Source organism: Eptesicus fuscus, chromosome 13 (assembly GCF_027574615.1).
Source record: "Eptesicus fuscus isolate TK198812 chromosome 13, DD_ASM_mEF_20220401, whole genome shotgun sequence".
In the NCBI taxonomy this organism is placed as follows: domain Eukaryota; kingdom Metazoa; phylum Chordata; class Mammalia; order Chiroptera; family Vespertilionidae; genus Eptesicus; species Eptesicus fuscus.
In genome coordinates, this window is record NC_072485.1 from 32872247 (window position 1) to 32890460 (window position 18214).

Here is an 18214-nt window from a genome sequence, read left to right on the forward strand (position 1 = left end):
AATGTGTTTTAATGCAAGTATAATAATACTTCAAAGACTTAACTAGAAAATCAAAAGCAGTGAAAAAAAATGTGTGTCCCATTCTTTAGTCATAAGCATTATAGTTGAACACTAATTTGGGGATAAGAGAGGGATGTTGTTTTCTTTTCGGGTCTCGTTTCTATCACAGGAGCCTGTGTTTGGAAGGAAAATTGCATTTTCTTATTCTTCACATTGGGTAGGAAGCATACTAAATTAAGAACTTATCATCCCTTGAGACAACTAATTAATGTAATGTTAGACCAAGGGAGATGACACTTCATCTCCTTTCATAAAATGTTGGAGTGTTATAATCATTCCTGGAAGCCATGCTTTGAAATAAGAAACAAATTGAGGCATAACAAATATGTGAAGGAATTTAAAATTTAAGATATTTGAATATTTGAAGGATTTTGGGAGATTTAGCTTGGGAAAGAGAGGGAATACAATTAGTGCGTTAGAACAAGGCTCTGGTTCAAAGGGGTGTATCGAGGCCCCTTAAATAGAGGCCATAGGGCCACAGAGTTGGGCTCCATGTCTGAGAACATTCTCTAAAAGATGGTCACTATGGAAGGGGCTGCTTCAGTAATAGTGTTTTAAGCAGAGGTTAGATACGAGCTCAGCAAAGATGATGTAGAGAGGGTTCCAGAAAGATTAGGCTTTGGACCAGATGACCTAGTAACTTAAGATTCTATGTTCCAGTGCTTTGTCCCTCATAACATGTTCAGTTAAATATTTGTTGACCCACAGCTAACAATTTGAAACAAAAAGGCTTTGCTCTTCTATCAAAAGTGAGTCCTACCCTCCAGGAAGGATGTTGATTACATGTGTTAGGCCAAGACTACTTGCCATTATGCCCTAGGTTGCGGTTGCTTTGTCAGTCCATCCATTGATGTTCTGTTGAAATCACAAACTGATTCTTGAGTTAAACATTTTAAAAAAGGTATTGTTTTAGTAGAAGTTACATGAAATCATGAAAATTGTGTGTTTGTCACTTGCCAGAAATAAACCAGACTCAGGTTAGTAAATAATTGATGTCTCTACAGGATTTCAGGATAGGCCTTTTCAGTAGAGCAACATCTTCAGCTGAAGGTCCCATAAATGTATGAACATGAAGTTTTGCAGCTCCCATCAGAGATGGGCTGGTGGATCACTGGCATAAACAGTACCCAAGTTCTATTTTGGAAAAATCTCAAATGACATTTGGTTTTATTCTCTTGAAAAAAACATGATCTGAAAGTGATTTTAACAGAAAGGAGGCCAAATTGCTTCATATAAAAAGTAATAAAACACAGCCTTTGAAAACCAGAAATAACTATAAGCAACACTTGCCAATAAATCCCATGACCCAAATAATTTCACCTGCAAAATAATATGCATCCTTGCTACACTGATAGATTCATTGGCCTTTATTAAAAAGTCATTGGTTTCACCCTGTTGGTGTGGCTCAGTGGTTGAGGGTTGTCGACCTATGAACCAGGAGGTCTCGGTTTGATTCCTGGTCAGGGCACATGCCCAGCTTGCAGGCTCGATCCCCAGTAGGGGGTGTGCAGGAGGCAGCAGATCAATGATTCTTTCTCATCATTGATATTTCTATTCCTCTGTCCCTCTCCCTTCCCCTCTGAAATCAATAAAAACATTTATTTTTTTAAGAAGTCATTGGTCTTGCATCAATAGGGACACTTGAGTTTGGGTGAAACCCTTTGATTACTTTGGCTAAGAGGACAGAACATAAAAGCTAGCCACCTCTTCATTAATTGACTTCCTGAGGTGCATGAGTCAAAATTTTACTTTTCCACTGAGTTAAAGCAGAAATTTTGGAGATGTATTCTAGTTCCTGATGGAATCCTTAGTGGGTTGTGATTCTGACACATAAGGGAGATGTATAGAAGGGGAAACACTAGGCTAGGTGTCAGGAGTCCTAGTACTGCCATGAATTAGCTGTAACTTTATGCAAAGCACAATCTCTTGAGTGTCAGTTTCCTCATTGATGATAGACATATAATACCTGTTAGGATTAGTATGAAAATTAGATAAATTGCAAGTATGGTGCTTAGTAAACAGTAAGCACTCAAATATTAGGTTTTTCATCTTTTTAAAAAATATATATTTTATTGATTTTTTACAGAGAGGAAGGGAGAGGGAATAGAGAGATAGAAACATTGATGAGAGAGAAATATCAACCAGCTGTCTCCTTCACACCCCCCACTGGGGATGTGCCCGCAGCCAATGTACATGCCCTTGACCGGAATCGAACCTGGGACCCTTCAGTCCGCAGACCGACGCTCTATCCACTGAGCCAAACCGGTTTCAGCAGGTTTTTCATCTTTGATTAAGAGCAGACTTTGGATGATCTCATGCAAGCATAGATCCTTTGGACAAAATAAGGAAACCTTTATGATTTCAAAGAAAAGAGCTCCATTTCTGAAAGGGTCTTAAAAAGAAGTCACTTATTTGATCCATCAGTCTGCCTTTGGGTATTACTGTTATCCAAGAGACTCTTCATTTCTTTACATATTTCAGGAAAGGCATTCTCTCTCTCTCTCTCTCTCTCTCTCTCTCTCTCTCTCTCTCTCTCTCTCTCTCTCTATCTCTCTCTCCCAATAGGTAATTCCAGGGTTGTAAATTCCTCTATCAGGAAACTTAACCTTATTACTGAAATACCTCACAGTGCAATTTGAACCTGTTTCTTCCTGATCCTATTAATGGGAAGGAAAATGGGTTGATCCTATCTTCTTTTTAAGGGGCCATGTTTGGCATGTATTATTGCCCCTTTGCCTCATTTTTTAAAATGACAGTCAGAAAAGCTCATCAAGGTGATAATAATTATTCCTTGAGGGAATGTCAGGATAGGTATTTATAAACTCTTAGCTTCTTATTGGTATGATGTTTGGATCATAATCTTACTGTTGGTTAACTCTTGAATTATCCATGTGTTTTTCTTCCTTATGTAATGTAATGGATAACAAAGTGTGCTTCTGAAGAATTATTTTGGTTGTGTGGCTCTTGTTTCTTCCTCTTGGTAAAAATGGAGTCATAATTCCAGTGATAATCTACTTTTAGAATTTAATTTCATAAGTGACATTATTTGATGGACACATATACCAACATCGAAATTTAGCTGGGTTTCTTTCCCTTTTTATGTGTGCACTAAATTCTGAAATAAAAATTGGAGTACCAAATGCCTAATTAAGCAAAAATGCATGTACAGAATAACAAAAGATAAGAATCTGGTCTGTTAGGATAATTTGTCACTAGTTGGTTGAATGGTGCATAGCTTTTAAGGTTACTTATGCCTGAATTAGATAACAATAGCAAGACTTGATAAATCTTCTGAAAAACAGCTGCTAAACCCATTGCTTTCTGAACTGTAATCATTAAGAATAAATATTCTCTTCTCCTATACAATTGCCGAATGCTGGTGGGACTTTCTTGTAGGCTATTTGACAATGAATGTTAATTCATTTAAATAAAAATTTAAAACAAAATCCTCTTATCCCTTTAAGGCATGTTGGGGCTTTCATGTCCCAGTTGTAGAAAATTTCAAATGATTGGAATGCTGGCTTCTAATTTCTGCTCACTGAAGTGTCCTCTAGACATACCAGATTGTTGGAACTCCTTTGATAATATGTATGGGAGCTACATCAATGTATTTGTCAATACACTTACATAAAGGTAAGTATGTAAAATTATACACTTTCAGCAAAACAAACAACCCCAATAAACCCTCAACATTTCAGATAATAAAAGGTTAAGAAGAGATTTTTGATAATCTAAAAGGAAAAGTGTGCCCCATATATATTGTTGTATACACTTTAATGCATGATTTTTTTTTAGTACAGGGATGAAATAATATGCAAAATATATCATTCTGGAGGTTTTCTCAGCAACTAGTAAAAATATTTAGAGAAACTGTTTTATGAAGACTTAAAAAATCCTTGACACCCCCCCTCCAATTTCCTATCTCTTTTCATTAAAACATGGATCTTAACACACAGTTTGACAAACATGTTAGTCATCAAATCTTATGAACTCAATTCTTAATATTTGGCTGTTGGTTTTAAGCATAGGCTCTCAGTAATATCTGAATACACCAGTATATGAAATCTAACCATCAGCTTCAATGCAAACATAAGACTTGGTTTTACATGTTAATATCAGATATTAGCAGTACACTGTACCATGTCTTATGTGATCATGTTCTTTTCCCCTTAATAAAAAGCCTGTTAGAAACATAAGCCCATAATGACCTGAATACAATTAGCTACAAACATTCTGTAGAAAGGTGGTTGTGTATGAAAACGTCAATCAATATTAAAAAGGAGGGATAAGAAACAGGAATCTAAACAAAATATTTTAAATAAAGTTGCATCTCTCATTTAAAAATTAAGATATAATTCACACACCATATAATTCTATGTACAGCATTTTTGCTGTAGACATCTTTGTTGTAGCATCTTAGCCCGAAACATTTTTTCCACAAATGTTTTTGCCGCATAACTAATTGTTCATAAGGCAATTTTGCTGTAAACGATAAAAAAAGTTTGTCTTTTGTTTGGTTTCATTTCTCCATTGACAAATCAACCACTGTAAAAAAAGATAAAATAACTGCTTGACAGTTTGGTTTTGTTTGGTTGGTTTGGTTTCTTCACTGACGAATCAACTGCCTTAATGTATTTAAAACTTAATGTATTTAAGCTGGTCGTCAGTTTAGTTTTATATTCCCATTGACAAAGTTTTCTCAGTTACTCCCAGTTTTGTATTATATATAAATCTTAGCTAGCCTTTATAATGGCCTATACAGTGACGAGTAAAGATGCTTACAGTGAAAGTACTTAGAACCATACAGTTCACCCCCTTAAAGTGTACAGTTCAGTGTTTTTTAGTATTTTCACAAAGTTGTACAACCATTACCACTATCTCCAGAACCATCATCCCAAAAAGAAACTCCATGCTCATTAGCAGTCACTCTCCTCCTCTGCAACCCCTGAAGCATCTGGGAAGCACTAATTTACTTTCTGTCTCTACAGACTTGCCTATCCTGGACATTTCATATGAATAGAATTATACAACATGTGGTCTTCTATGTCTGACTTCTTTCTAAATTTAGCATACTGTTTTCAAGTTTCATGTTGTAGCATGAATCAATGCATTCATTTTATGTCATATTCATTTTAAATAATATTTCATGGTATGCATATACCACATTTTATTTGCCCATTCATCAGTTGATGGATATTGGGGTTGTTTCCACTTTGGGGCTATTATAGATAATGCTGCTATGGACATTGCGTACAAGTTTCCTGTGTGGGCATATGTTTTTACATCTCTCTTAAAAGCAATTAGTCTAGCAAATCTAGTCGTGTGTTCATTTAAGCAGAACTTCTTAAACTCCTATTTAGAGAATGCAACCTATAACCTTAAATCAATTGTTCAATGAGGAGACTGCTACATATGTCCATAAGAATTTTTCTACGAGCCTATCATTTAGATATGATAATTTCAATGAAGACCACTTCAGTCTTGTAGAAACTGAGTTGTCATCATATAAAGAATTTCTAAAAAGTCCTCTGCATTGTTTTAAAAGGACAGCTACACATCATGCTGGAGAGGAAAAGTACTCATTCAATCTTCTAGGGACTCAATGAAGGAGCGCTTTTAACATATAATTTCCTTCATATATCAACTGTCTTTTAAAGTTTGGATTTTCCTCCTTGAAAAAAAGATTGTCAAATAGCCAAACCACCTGACTGTCCATTGTAGCTTAAGTGTTCATTATTAAGACATAATTCATACTGAGAGTCAAAGTAAGAAGAATGTATTTTGTGTGCAAAGGATGAATGTATCGGTAACTTTATTTGTAACAGAATTTTTTTAAACAAGATGAATGGAAATTGCTCTCCCATGTACTTGTATATAAATAAACATTTCCTGTTGCCCACATTTGGAGGATGATATGCTATCAAAGTTCATAAAAAGCAAATAAGCTTTAAGTACACTAATGTCTTTCAGCATGACGGAATTCGGCCATCTGGAGGCCTGAGTTTGTCGATTCTCTGACTAACCTGGACAATTCATTTAACGTTTTGCACCATGGATTTCTCCTCTATAAAATAAGGGGCTAGACGGAATAATCTTTAAGGTCTTTTAGAACACTAAATAAGACTACTCTGCTATACTTAGGATGTGAAAGTAATGTGTTAGTTATTTCTAATGGTGAGAAAGATGCTTTATCTGATGACATCATATTGGAAGGAGTTTTATTACACTGAGAACGAGGAGTCATAAATTCTAGTTTCAGTTCTGACACTGAGGAGCCATGTTAAACTAGATTAGATAACTTTAAGATCCTTTCTAGCTAAAACACATTATATGGTTCTATATCTTCATTTGGGCAATTCCTTGGCAAATTGGAAATCGGTGTTTTGAAAAAACTTGAGGATCACTATCATTAGTTGACTCAATTATTTCACATCTGCTACCCACAAACTATGCCTGATATATGCTATCTCTATACCCTCAAGTACATCTGCAGCTGAAAGATAGAAACTGGAGCTATATTTAAACCACACCATGTGCCTGTGCTTTGGGCCAGGTGCTCACCTCTGAATATTTCAAGAACTGAAATATCTTATTTTCATTACTTGCAGGAAACCACATGTTAGTTACATAAGACATCCTATCTAAATGTTCATATCTAGAATTTATTCAGGCTTCCCAGAGAATAGTTATGTTTTCACATGTAGGTAAAAATAAGCTTAAAGACACAGGCTAGCCTTTCTGACTTTGATTTTGGAGATGAAAGCATAAGAATTAACAACTGTATGTGGCTTAACATTCTACCAAGTTTATTGATGCTCAGAAGGGGTGAGGGAGCTTCCTGTGACCTTTTTATAAGGGCACTAATCCCATTCATGAGGGCTTTGTCCCCATGACCAAATTACTTCCAAAAGGCCTCCCCTCCAAATATGATCATATTGGGGATTAGGTTTCAACATAGGAATCTGGGGAGGGGGGCACAAACCTTCAGTCAATAGCAGATGGTGTCTGATTAATCAGGCCAATTGGCTACTCAGAGTTATAGGTTTAATAGCGGAATAAGCATATCCACTCCTCCTTTGTTATATATGAAAGAAATACCCCCAGATCAAGGAGTTATAACACACTGTCAATGGCATTTGACTCCAGTTAACTTAATCTTATGTCCATTTAGCTTGTTCAAATTAATATTTGTCTAAATGCTTTCAATCAATCCCTTCATCTGGTATCAGCCGGATTGCAAGCCTTGAGACAAGTAATCTTGTTAAGGTCTGCTGACTTATGACTATTTTGCTAATCACATGAACTTTAAGTTTAGATCTCCAAAGAGTGGAAAATGCTTTTCCAGCCACTGCTAATTTTTGGGTTTCTGTTTTAACCATCTTGGGTAATATCTATTTTCATATTTCTGATTAGTTGATTTTGTAATTACAGATGCCCTCAACTTACAATGGTAAGTTGGAAATATGCATTAATAAGTCAAAAATGCATTTCATACACTTAATCTATTGAACATCATAGCTTAGCCTAGCCCAGTGGTCGGCAAACCTCGGTTCGCGAGCCACATGCGGCTCTTTGGCCCCTTGAGTGTTCTAACGCCACTTCTTCAAAATAGACTCGCCCAGGCTGAAAACCGACTTCTGCGCATGGGCCACAAAGTTTCAGTCGCACTGTACGTGCACGCCCGCACATGGTATTTTGTGGAAGAGCCACACTCAAGGGGCCAAAGAGCCGCATGTGGCTCGCGAGCCCCGGTTTGCCGACCACTGACCTAGCCTATTGTAAACATGCTCAGAGCACTTACATTAGCCTACAGTTGGGCAAAATCCTCTAACAGCCCATTTTGTAATAGTGTTGAATATCTCATGTACTTTACTGAATACAGTATCCAGGAAAAGCTGGCAACATAGTGCACGATGGAGTATTGGGCTCTTTACTTTCATGACTGTGGCTGACTAGGAGCTGCGGCTTGCTGACGTTGCTTGTCCTTATGAGAGAGTATCTTACAGCATATCTCTAGCCCAGGGAAAGATTTGAGGTATGGTTTCTACTGAATGTGTGTCACTTTCACACTCTTAAAGTCAAAGTTGCAAGTTGAAACATCGTAAGTCAGGGACCATATATATTTTGATAAACTAAGCATATATGTTGTAATTTTAGGGTAGAAAACAAAAAGAAACAGCACTTCCAAACCTAGAATAAAAAACCCCAAACAGAAATGGTAAAAAAAATGATCAACAGGAAAAAAAAGAACAAAAACAACATTGAATAGACAAGATAAATAGGAAGTATAAAGTACGATAAACCCAAATATATTTTAATCATTATATTAATTGTTAACAGACTAACATTCCAGTTAGAGGACAAAGATTGTCAAACTGGACAACAAAACCAAACCCAACTATTCAAGCCTCCCAAGAAGCACATCTAAGACATAAAAATACAGATTGAAAAAGAAATGAACAACAAAAACAAAAACCTCATGCAAATACTAACCAAAAAAAGCTAATACAGTACAGTGATAACAATTAGTTTTTAGGACAAACACATTAATAATAATGAAATGGGACTTCCATGTTTAAATTTTTAGTCCACTGGGAAGATACAAGATTGAATTTGTACCTAGTAATGGCCTCCAAATAAAATAAAAACTATAAAACTAAAATGAGAAATAATATGCATTCACAATCACAGAGATTTTAAAATCTCTCTTCCAGTAATTAATAGAATGGGGAAAATCAGTACATATATAATTTGAGCAACATGATTTACATATCTAGTATACTTAAAATTCTAATACACATAAAATATTTAGGTATGTGCCCTTTTGGAGTGCATATGGGAAGCAACCAATTGATGCTTCTCTTTCTCTCTCTAAAAAATCAATAAATCATATCCCTGGGTGAGGATTAAAAAAAAAATTCTTTGCCCAGTAACTGCAGAACACATGTTCTTTTCAAACACATGTGGGACATTTACAAAAACTAACTATAGATTGGACCACTAAACAAGTCTCAACAAATTTCAAAGGGCTGAAATAAGGAGCACATTTGTAAAAAACTCATACATCATAGAAACCACATGGAAATTATAAAATACTAGAGGCCTGGTGCACGAATTCGTGCACCAGTGGGGTCCCCCGGCCTGGCCTGCAGGATCAGGCCGAAACCGCTCTCCAACATTCCTCAAGGGGTCCTGGATTGTGAGAGGGCACAGGCCAGGCCGAGGGACCCCACCGATGCACGATTGGGGCCGGGGAGGGAGGTGGGAGGTTGGCCAGCTGGGGAAGGACTGCGGGAGGACTCCAGGGCGTGTCCGGCCCATCTTACTCAGTCCTGATTGGCCGGACCCCAGCAATAAGCTAACCTACTGGTCAGAGCGTCTGCCCCCTGGTGGTCAGTGCACATCATAGCGACTGGTCGACTGTCTGCCCTCTGGTGATCAGTGTACATCATAGTGATTGGTTGACTGGCTGACTGCCCCCTGGTGGTCAGTGCATGTCATAGCAAGCAGTTGAGTGGCCTTAGCATATCATTAGCATATTATGCTTTGATTAGTTGAACGGCCAACTGCATGACTGGACACTTACCATATTGGGCTTTTATTATATAGGATTTTGAACTGAATGAAAACAGAAACACTAATGTACATGCTTGGTCTCAGGAGAAAGTCTAGATAGAAGAGACTTCAAATTAAACAGCTTATGAGTGATAAGTATAGAGAGTGAATGAATTCAACCGAGTACATGTAGAAAGGACAATAATAAAACACGAAGTTAAGGCACTACCTTTTAAAAGGCAGGCAAATAGGAGAGTCAAGGATAATGGTGGTGCGGGGGAAGCTTAGACAGTACCTTTGAGATCTGAGTAAGCAGGGATCCTGCCCCAGCCACCCACACGTCAGGAATACTTGTACCTTATTAGTAGATTGCCTTCTTCAAGATTTTGTAAATCCTTATCTAGTTCCTGGGACTCAGCAAGCCACCCTGAGCCTGGATTTGGTTTCATGTGGGACCTGGTTGCCAGAAGTACCTCTTGAGATTTTCTAAGTTTCACTTTGGTATGTGAAATAGATGTCATCTCTCTCCTTTGACCCAAGTTTGGTGTGGACTAAATGCCTGGGGGAGCTCTGAGTCTTGTGCCTATAGAATTCTCCTGGGTCTGAAGAGTGGACCATTCTTACTAGCTGAGCAATATTTCTTTCACACAACAGTACCAACAGTACCAGATTAGGCTGCCAGAATGGTATTAAATAGCTTTTAGGTGACTATCATATTGGACACAGGATAAATTCAGGGTTCTGGACTACCGAAGGTCACCTGGACCCCTGGGATTGTATGTGTGTGTGTGTGTGTGTGTGTGGGGGGGGGCTGTCATTAGCTCTCACTTTTCTTTGTTACCTCTAATCTGTAGACCCCCAGGCTTGTGAGGGTGGTGGCAGTGTTCTTGACCCTGACCATTTGCACCAGGGAGGTTACCCTACTCCTCTCGGCAGGTTATCCACTTTGTATTGGGCCAGACCTCTGTCATCTGAGGCCTTTCAAGGCTGTTCCACAAAGCCAATTGGCCCCTTCCAATCAATGTTCTCTCTCATTTCCAATTGATAGTGACTGTTTTCTCCAGAATTTGGCTTAAGATATGCTGATGAAGGAATGACATTCCTGCACCAATAAAACTGCTTTTCTTGTTCCACCCATGGGCCTTTTGCTTTTTCTCCTCAGTGTGGCCAAGAATACAGTAATTACAGCTTAAGACGTTCAGGAGACGACATGGCTGGAGTATGTGTTCTATGCTTATGCTATAAAAGTTCAAATGGTAAATATAATATGACAAAAAACACACACAAAAAATGATTACCCACACTTACCTGCACACTCTGGGTAAGACTTGCATTTTTGGTAATTAACAATGAAGCACAGTAACAATCTTTGAAAGTCACTGGAAGCCAGTATTCACAGGCATAATGAATGCAGCATAATGAGTAATGAAACCAGCATTAAAAAATGGCATTAAGGAACTGTAGAGGCAAGATCTATATGGTTCAATACAAACAGGTCTTTAATAGTCATGGCATTGTAATAGCAGCATTACTACTCTTATTGTAGTGGGAGATTATAAAATTAGCTAGAAATGGCACATTTAATAAAGAACACAAAACTATTTCCAAGGCTTGAAGAAGAAATGGTGCATGTATACTCTAAAAAATATTTACATGCATGGATCAGACAAGAAACATGCACTTTTTCCTCTATCCATTATTCTCTATCTTCATTGACAAACCAGTTTACCTTACTTGGGCTCATAAATTTTATAATAGACTAGAGACCTGGTGCAAGAATTCGTGCACCCCAACGGGGGCCCATTGGGCTGGGCTGGCGGAGGGAGGGGACATGGGTTGTGGGCTGGCTGGCCTCTCCCCTGATCCTTGGGGGGGTGGGGCCAGGGGCAGGGCCAGCCAGGGGGAGGGGCCGTGGGCAGTTGGCCGCCCCTGCCCCTGATTGGGGTGGGGGGTGGCAATTGGGGACGGGGACGGAAATGGCTGGGGTGGGGTGGGGGGGTAATTAGGGCCCGGATCAGGCTAGTTGGCTGCTGCAGTGCATGTCATAGCCACTGGTTGTTCTGGTCGTTCCGCTGTTCTGATTGCTGAGCTTTTATATATATATATATAGATTTTTAAAATAAAATTGTTCACATATAGATAGACAAGGGTTCCACAAATATTTGCCTTGTAAACAGCCTTGATCAAAGCAGAGCAGAAACTAAAAATCCAGAAACCATGAAAATGGTATTTTGAACATAAAGTGCAGAAATAAAATAAGGAATGACAAATTCATTGGACTTGAGAGTTAGAAAACCACTGACACTATAGCCACTAAAGGTGGGGGAGAAAGAACACAGGGAAGCAGCTTGAATAGTGAATGGTGCTCAAGTTGACAGTAACTATTTTTTATTTTTAAAATTATTTAAAAAAATATTTTATTGATTTTAGAGAGGAAGGGAGAGGGAGATAGAAACATCAATGATGAGAATCATTGATTGGCTGCCTCCTGCACACCCCTACTGGGGATGGAGCCCGCAACCTAGGCATGTGCCCTTGGCCGGAATCGAATCTGGAACCCTTCAGTTCACAGGCTGATGCTCTATCCATGGAGCCAAACCAGCTAGGGCAGTGGTTCTCAACCTTTCTATTGCCGCGACCCTTTAATACAGTTCCTCATGTTGTGGTGACCCCCAACCATAAAATTACAGTTATGAAACAGTAGCAAAATTACAGTTATGAAGTAGCAACGAAAATAATTTTATGGTTGGGGGTCACCACAACATGAGGAACTGTATTAAAGGGTCATGGCATTAGAAAGGTTGAGAACCACTGAGCTAGGGCAACAGTAACTATTTTTTAAAGGAGACTGGCTATGAACAAGAGTATTAGCAGGGAGGTAGCATGGAGTATTAAAAAGAACAAGTGTAACAAGTGAATCATTGAAAAAATTTCTTGAGTACTAGTGAGAAGGAAAAGAAAACTCATTCAACACTACTAGTAGGAAAGTGTGATACTGACTCTACTCTTTTAAAGTAAAAAACAACAAATGTACTTTTACTATGGTGAGATCTGATGGGCAACATCTTTTTGCTTTTTACTTTTATTTACGAATCTTTATTGTTGGACGTATTATAAATGTACCTTTTCCCCCACCGCCATTGACCCCTTCACCCTGCACTCCCTGTGCCAGGCTACACTATTGTTTGTCCATGGGTAATGCATACATGCACATAAATTCTTTGGTTAATCTCTCCCCCCTGCCCCACCCTCTTTCCCTCTGGGATTTATCAATCTGTTCCATGCCTCCATGTCTCTGGATCTATTTTTGTTGGTCAGTTTATTTTGTTAATTAGATTCCATATATAAGTGAGATCATGTGATACTTGTCTTCCTGACTGGCTTATTTCACTTAGCATAATACTTTTCAGGTCCCTTCATGCTGTCTCAAAGGGTAATAGATCCTTCTTTTTTACAGCTGCAAAGTATTCCATTGTATAAATGTACCACATCTTTTTTATCCTCTCATCTACAGATGGGCACTTGGGCTTTTTCCAAATATTAGCTATAGTAAATAGGACTGCTATGAACATATTGTTGCATATATTCTTTCAGATTGGTGTTTCGGGATTCTTAGGATATATTGATGGGCAACATTTTTATTTATAGGAAATACTGGGGGACAGAGAGACAAGGTATATATACTAAAATGAAGCAAATACATAAATCTAAAATGTAGGACATTCTACAAAACAATGGTCTAATTTTCTCATAAAGATAAAGTAATAGAGAATAAGAGTTCTAGAAAAAGACAGGAGACATAACCATATATCATGGATAAACTTTAACAAAATCCTGGTTAAATAATATAAACTACAATTATAAGACAATTTAGGGATAAGTAGAAAATTTTGAATATGAGCTGAATATTAGCTGCTGGAGAACAATTGCTATTTTTCTTTGGTGTGATAATTATATTGTAGTTATGTAGTTAAAGTCTTTTTTAAGGAAATTTATGTTGATGTACTTAGGGATGAAATGTCCTATCCACAGCTTAAATTCAAATGGCTCAGCAAAAACTATATAGATCTATACAGATATATTGAAAGCAAATACATACACATGCAAAAGGCAAAACATTAAACATAACTGGTTTCTAAGTGGTATGTACAGATGCTCTATCATTGTACTGCTCTATTCTTTCAACTCTTATGTGTTTGTAAATTTTCAAAGTGTAAAGTTAGGGAGAAGAAGAGAAACAAGAGAGTGAGAAGGTAAAGATGGGTATAATTGATTAACAGCCAGACACTAGAAAGATCAGCACTAAATAGAAGGTGTACATCATTTTCTGAGATTAGAGGAAAGAAGCTGTGGTGAGTATAGATATAGATGATTAGACATGGGTGTGGGAAGTGGGGGAAACAACAGGTGATCTCAATTTCCTCCATGAAGGAGGAAGCAAGAGGAGGAGCAGCAGGTTGGCGGCATGAAGAGAATGAAGATTTGGAATAGTTGCTGTGGGGAATGGCACAGGGAGCTGAACAGAGTACAGGTTTCACAGCTAAAGGTTTAGCTGAGAGGATGCTAGGGACTCGAGTGTCTAGAAACTGCTCCTGATTTTTGCTCCTATTAGCACTACAAGCTTATCTCCAATCACAGAACTTATCAAATACTGTTTGTTTAATAGACCATGAATTTCTTGAGGGAAGGAGCTTGGCTTTCACCTTTGTGTTCCCAGTACCTCGAATGAAGTAAGTATATAATGAATATTTATTAAATAAAATAGTCACAGTTTCACATTTAACTCTACTACTCAGTTTTTATTGACTTATCCCCAGCCCAGATTCTGCTGGGTTAATTGCTTCTCTATCAGGATCCCATAGCAACATGAATGTTTGTAATAGCCATTAAAAACCCCTTTCATTGCATTTGCTGCATTGTAGTGAAACTGTAATGTCTGTCTTACCTAGTGGAACAAAATCTTTTGAGATCAGTGATCTCGTAGGCTTGGTATCACAAACTTGACAGAGTAGTTGGCCTAATACACAACAGGCATTTTTCTGAGCTGAGCAGACCAATTAATGACGATTTTAAGTTTTGCTTTGTAAAGGCTTTATTTCTGAATGTACATGTGAGTTTAACAAATAATTTTAACAAGCAAAACAATATTATTAACATACAACCAAAAATATAAAGTGCCAAGTTATCCGAATCAGAATATTCTGGATAAACAAAGAAAAACAATTGCTTTATAAACATTTTTAAAAGACAGCACCTCTTTTCTATTTGTGTTTCTTCAAGTATTCAAAATGGGATGAATGCTTCCTATGCCAGTGGAGGCAACTGTTTCGAAACAAACCTTTAAAGGTTCAGCCATTGGGTTGAGGTGACTTTCTGTGAAAACAATTCAGGAGACCAAGCGTTTTTAGTTTCAAGCACTGAAGGTGGCCAATTTTCTGAAAATGAAAGGCAACAACTGACTTCTGAACCACAACCAAGTTCCAACACTGACTCTTTGGAAATCCAGCCTGAGTGTGTACTGCTGTAGTTAGTTTTCTGGTTTGCGACTACTGCTTTAAGCGTGTTCTTTAAATTTAACTCTTTCTTAATGAAACGTTTATTGGTTCTTTGTTTGACATGCTTCAGTTTCTTTCTTGGTAATGTGTTCTCATCAGGAGAATTACAGGCAGCAAGGCGTTTTCTTATACCCAAGGCTTGGAATCCAAGCATATCGGGAAGAAATGCTTTTTTTGTGGTAGGAGGGACCCATTCATCAATGTCAGATGCAAGGCACTCAGCAATAGAACAGTTGTTGACAACCTCTGGTTGTGTCACACCAGGTATAACAGGGCTGGGTGTTTTTATATTTTTTTGAGACCTGGGAGTGGCTTGCTGTGCCTCATTTTCAGAGGAAATCCTTGTTTTTTTATAGTTAGTATCAAGATCCACATAAAAGGTAGGCAGTTTCTTGAAAGCTCCTTTCACCCCATGAATTCTTGTTTGGTGGAATCCTGCAACAGGAGTTGACTGTGAACATGGAACAAAGTCCTGGCTACTTTCAACATCACTTTCTGAATCTGATGGAAAATGTGGTGAAGAGCATGTTTTTGGATTCATGGAAGCAGGCATTTTTGGCAAGGGTAATTTTTGTGAAGATTGGCTGAAATTTCCAGAAAGTGATCTCAGTGAAAAATCAGATTCTATATGATGACTTTCTGCCAAAGACTTTCCCCATTGTAACAAAATATCCTGTGACACTTTGGTGGTTTCTGTTGCCATGTCCATTTCTTTAGCACTATCATCAAAGAGATCAGCAGAAGCATTGTAGCTGCTTTCATGACCAGGAACATAGGTCTGTGTTAAATTATTTCTGCTATGTCCATAAGGCATTTCTTTCAATGCATTTGTACTTCTACATGGACTGCTGCAAAGAGCTTCTAAGGAATATGTAAGTTTCCTGCAAATTGTAAGACTGTCACCTTGGTTCTTTGGCCACCTCCTACATTGTTTATTTTCTAAATTGCAAAGGTCAGAAACATCATTATATCTCCTGGAACACAAAGTCACCAACTTTTCACTCATTTCTAAAGGTGATTTTTCTCCACTTCCATTAAAACACCTGATATTGAGACAAGAATGGTCACTCTCTGAAGTACTGTGCGTATGTGAAATCGTAGCCCTACGTGGTGGAATTCTGGTAGACTTCCTAAGAGTAGATGCTGTTCCTAAACCTTTTGAAGCTGGAAACAGAGCTGACAGAGAAGCGTTTGATAGAAAACATTCAGAAATATCTCTTCCATTTCTACCTATGGAGACAGCCTCTGCTGTGTTACCTGGTTGTGACTCCTGAACACTAGCAGCTGGATTTGCTTCACAGTTGGAAAGAAAGTTACCTTTGCCAGAGTTTGCTTTGACTGCTGCTTGAGATGATCTTAATGCTATAGGTGGTGTATGCAAGGCTCCAGCAGTTCCCTGGGGAGTCACAGATAAACTGCTGTGGTCTGCCTGTAATTCATCGATGCCATTATCTAGATGATGCTGCCTACTGCTGGCATCCGTGGGGGTTATAGCAATCTCACTTTCGATAACTGCCAGAAACTTGTTTAAGCTTTCAGAGAGTGGCAGATCATCCCAAATCTTGGGGTCATTATCCTGGGAACCATCAGCTATCTCTTCAAGTCTGAGTGATATAGGTGGACAACACGCAGATCTTTCCTGAAGGCTGGAGGGAGTATTGATATCATGACATGTTAGGTCATGCTGGGAATTTCTCTTTTTAATTTCTACTGCACTGTGGAAGGATTTTGTATTACTTGGCTCATGGGACTCTTGCATTTTCAAGGAGAATAAATTAGAACCAGTAACTCCAATTTCATGATGACTGCTGTGTACTGCACCTGGCTGATTAGCTTGTAAGCCACGTTCATCACCTAACTTTTGTGCTGTGCTCTTTTTATCCATATATGAAACAAGGCTCCATGAACACTGAATGGCATCATGGCAACCACCTGAACCAGTGGCCTCTGCCAAGGAAATGCACTTTCTGTTCTGATGAAGAGTATCAAAGACCTTGCTTTGTTCTGAAGCTGAAAAATTATCCTCATCTGTTAGTTCTGAAACAATGGAAGTGAGTTGAAGTGATGGCTGCCAGGACATTGAAAAGTTATCTCTGCCATGGGATTCAACAAAACAAGAGCTGCTGTCAAGGCCACATATGCTGCTGAGATCACTAGAACTTGAGTGTTCTAAAGCAAGCAGGTGGCTATTAGGTGCCTGGGAGCCACCATGGAGGTTCCTGAAATTGGAAAGCTGCAAAAGCTGCCGGAAATAGTCGATGACAGTGAAGCCTGCAACACCCGGGTCTGGTAGGACAATCTGGCAAGCCAGTAGCTCTTTAATTTCTCTCCTGCGGCACTGTTCTAAGAAGTTATTGGAATCTGAACCTTGCCCATGTTGGTTTTCAAAATTCTGTGAAAGAAGTTAATATATTTAAATGAGAATAAAATTTTCTTCCTTTGACTAGAATGTGAAACAGATTTCAAATAATTTCAATTCATCTAGTGTTACAGACACAGTAGTATAAATAAGAGAAGTAAACCTTGGAGTAAAGAGACTTGTACTCAAATCCTAGTTCTAACATTTACTAGTGTTGTGACTTTGGACAACTTATTTAACCTTTTTGAGCCTTAGTTTTCTCATTTATAAACTAGAGATTAAAAAAATGCAAGTTTACTCTATTTGCAATAACATGGAAAACTGCACTGCTTAGCAAATAGTAGTTGCTCAATAAATGATAGCTATTATATCTGTCATTAACTTTCATAAACCTTGAGTGCTTAAGGGAATGTTCTCACCTATTAAAAAAAAAATACAGAACTGTCTAAGGTTTTAACAAAGAAAAGCTCTGTAGCTCCTGGCTTCACCTTCCCTTTGGTCTTTCTCACTGTGCAGTTAAGGAGTGCTCTGTTCTTAGTTTTAAAACCCTAATTCCAATGTGGATAAAATTTACATTTGTTCCTTTTAGCACAGATGAAACAGGAAATGATTACTCCTTCAGAATTAGTACATTATTTTCAACTTCTATTGTCACTTTTACAATTATTTAAAACCATCCTTTCTA

The 18214-nt window shown here is 38.1% G+C and overlaps 1 protein-coding gene across 2 annotated transcripts in view; it reads right to left on the minus strand.

The window, feature by feature from the left end:
- Positions 1 to 14689: 14689 nt before the first annotated feature.
- The window catches only part of DDIAS (DNA damage induced apoptosis suppressor), a 34360-nt gene continuing 30835 nt past the window's right edge, over positions 14690 to 18214 (minus strand). For both annotated transcript variants that reach the window (XM_054724685.1, XM_008150022.3), the window contains one exon: positions 14690 to 17562. In XM_054724685.1, the coding sequence (XP_054580660.1) occupies positions 14956 to 17562 (2607 nt within the window). In that variant the 3' untranslated portion in view covers positions 14690 to 14955. The remainder of the gene's footprint in view (positions 17563 to 18214) is intronic.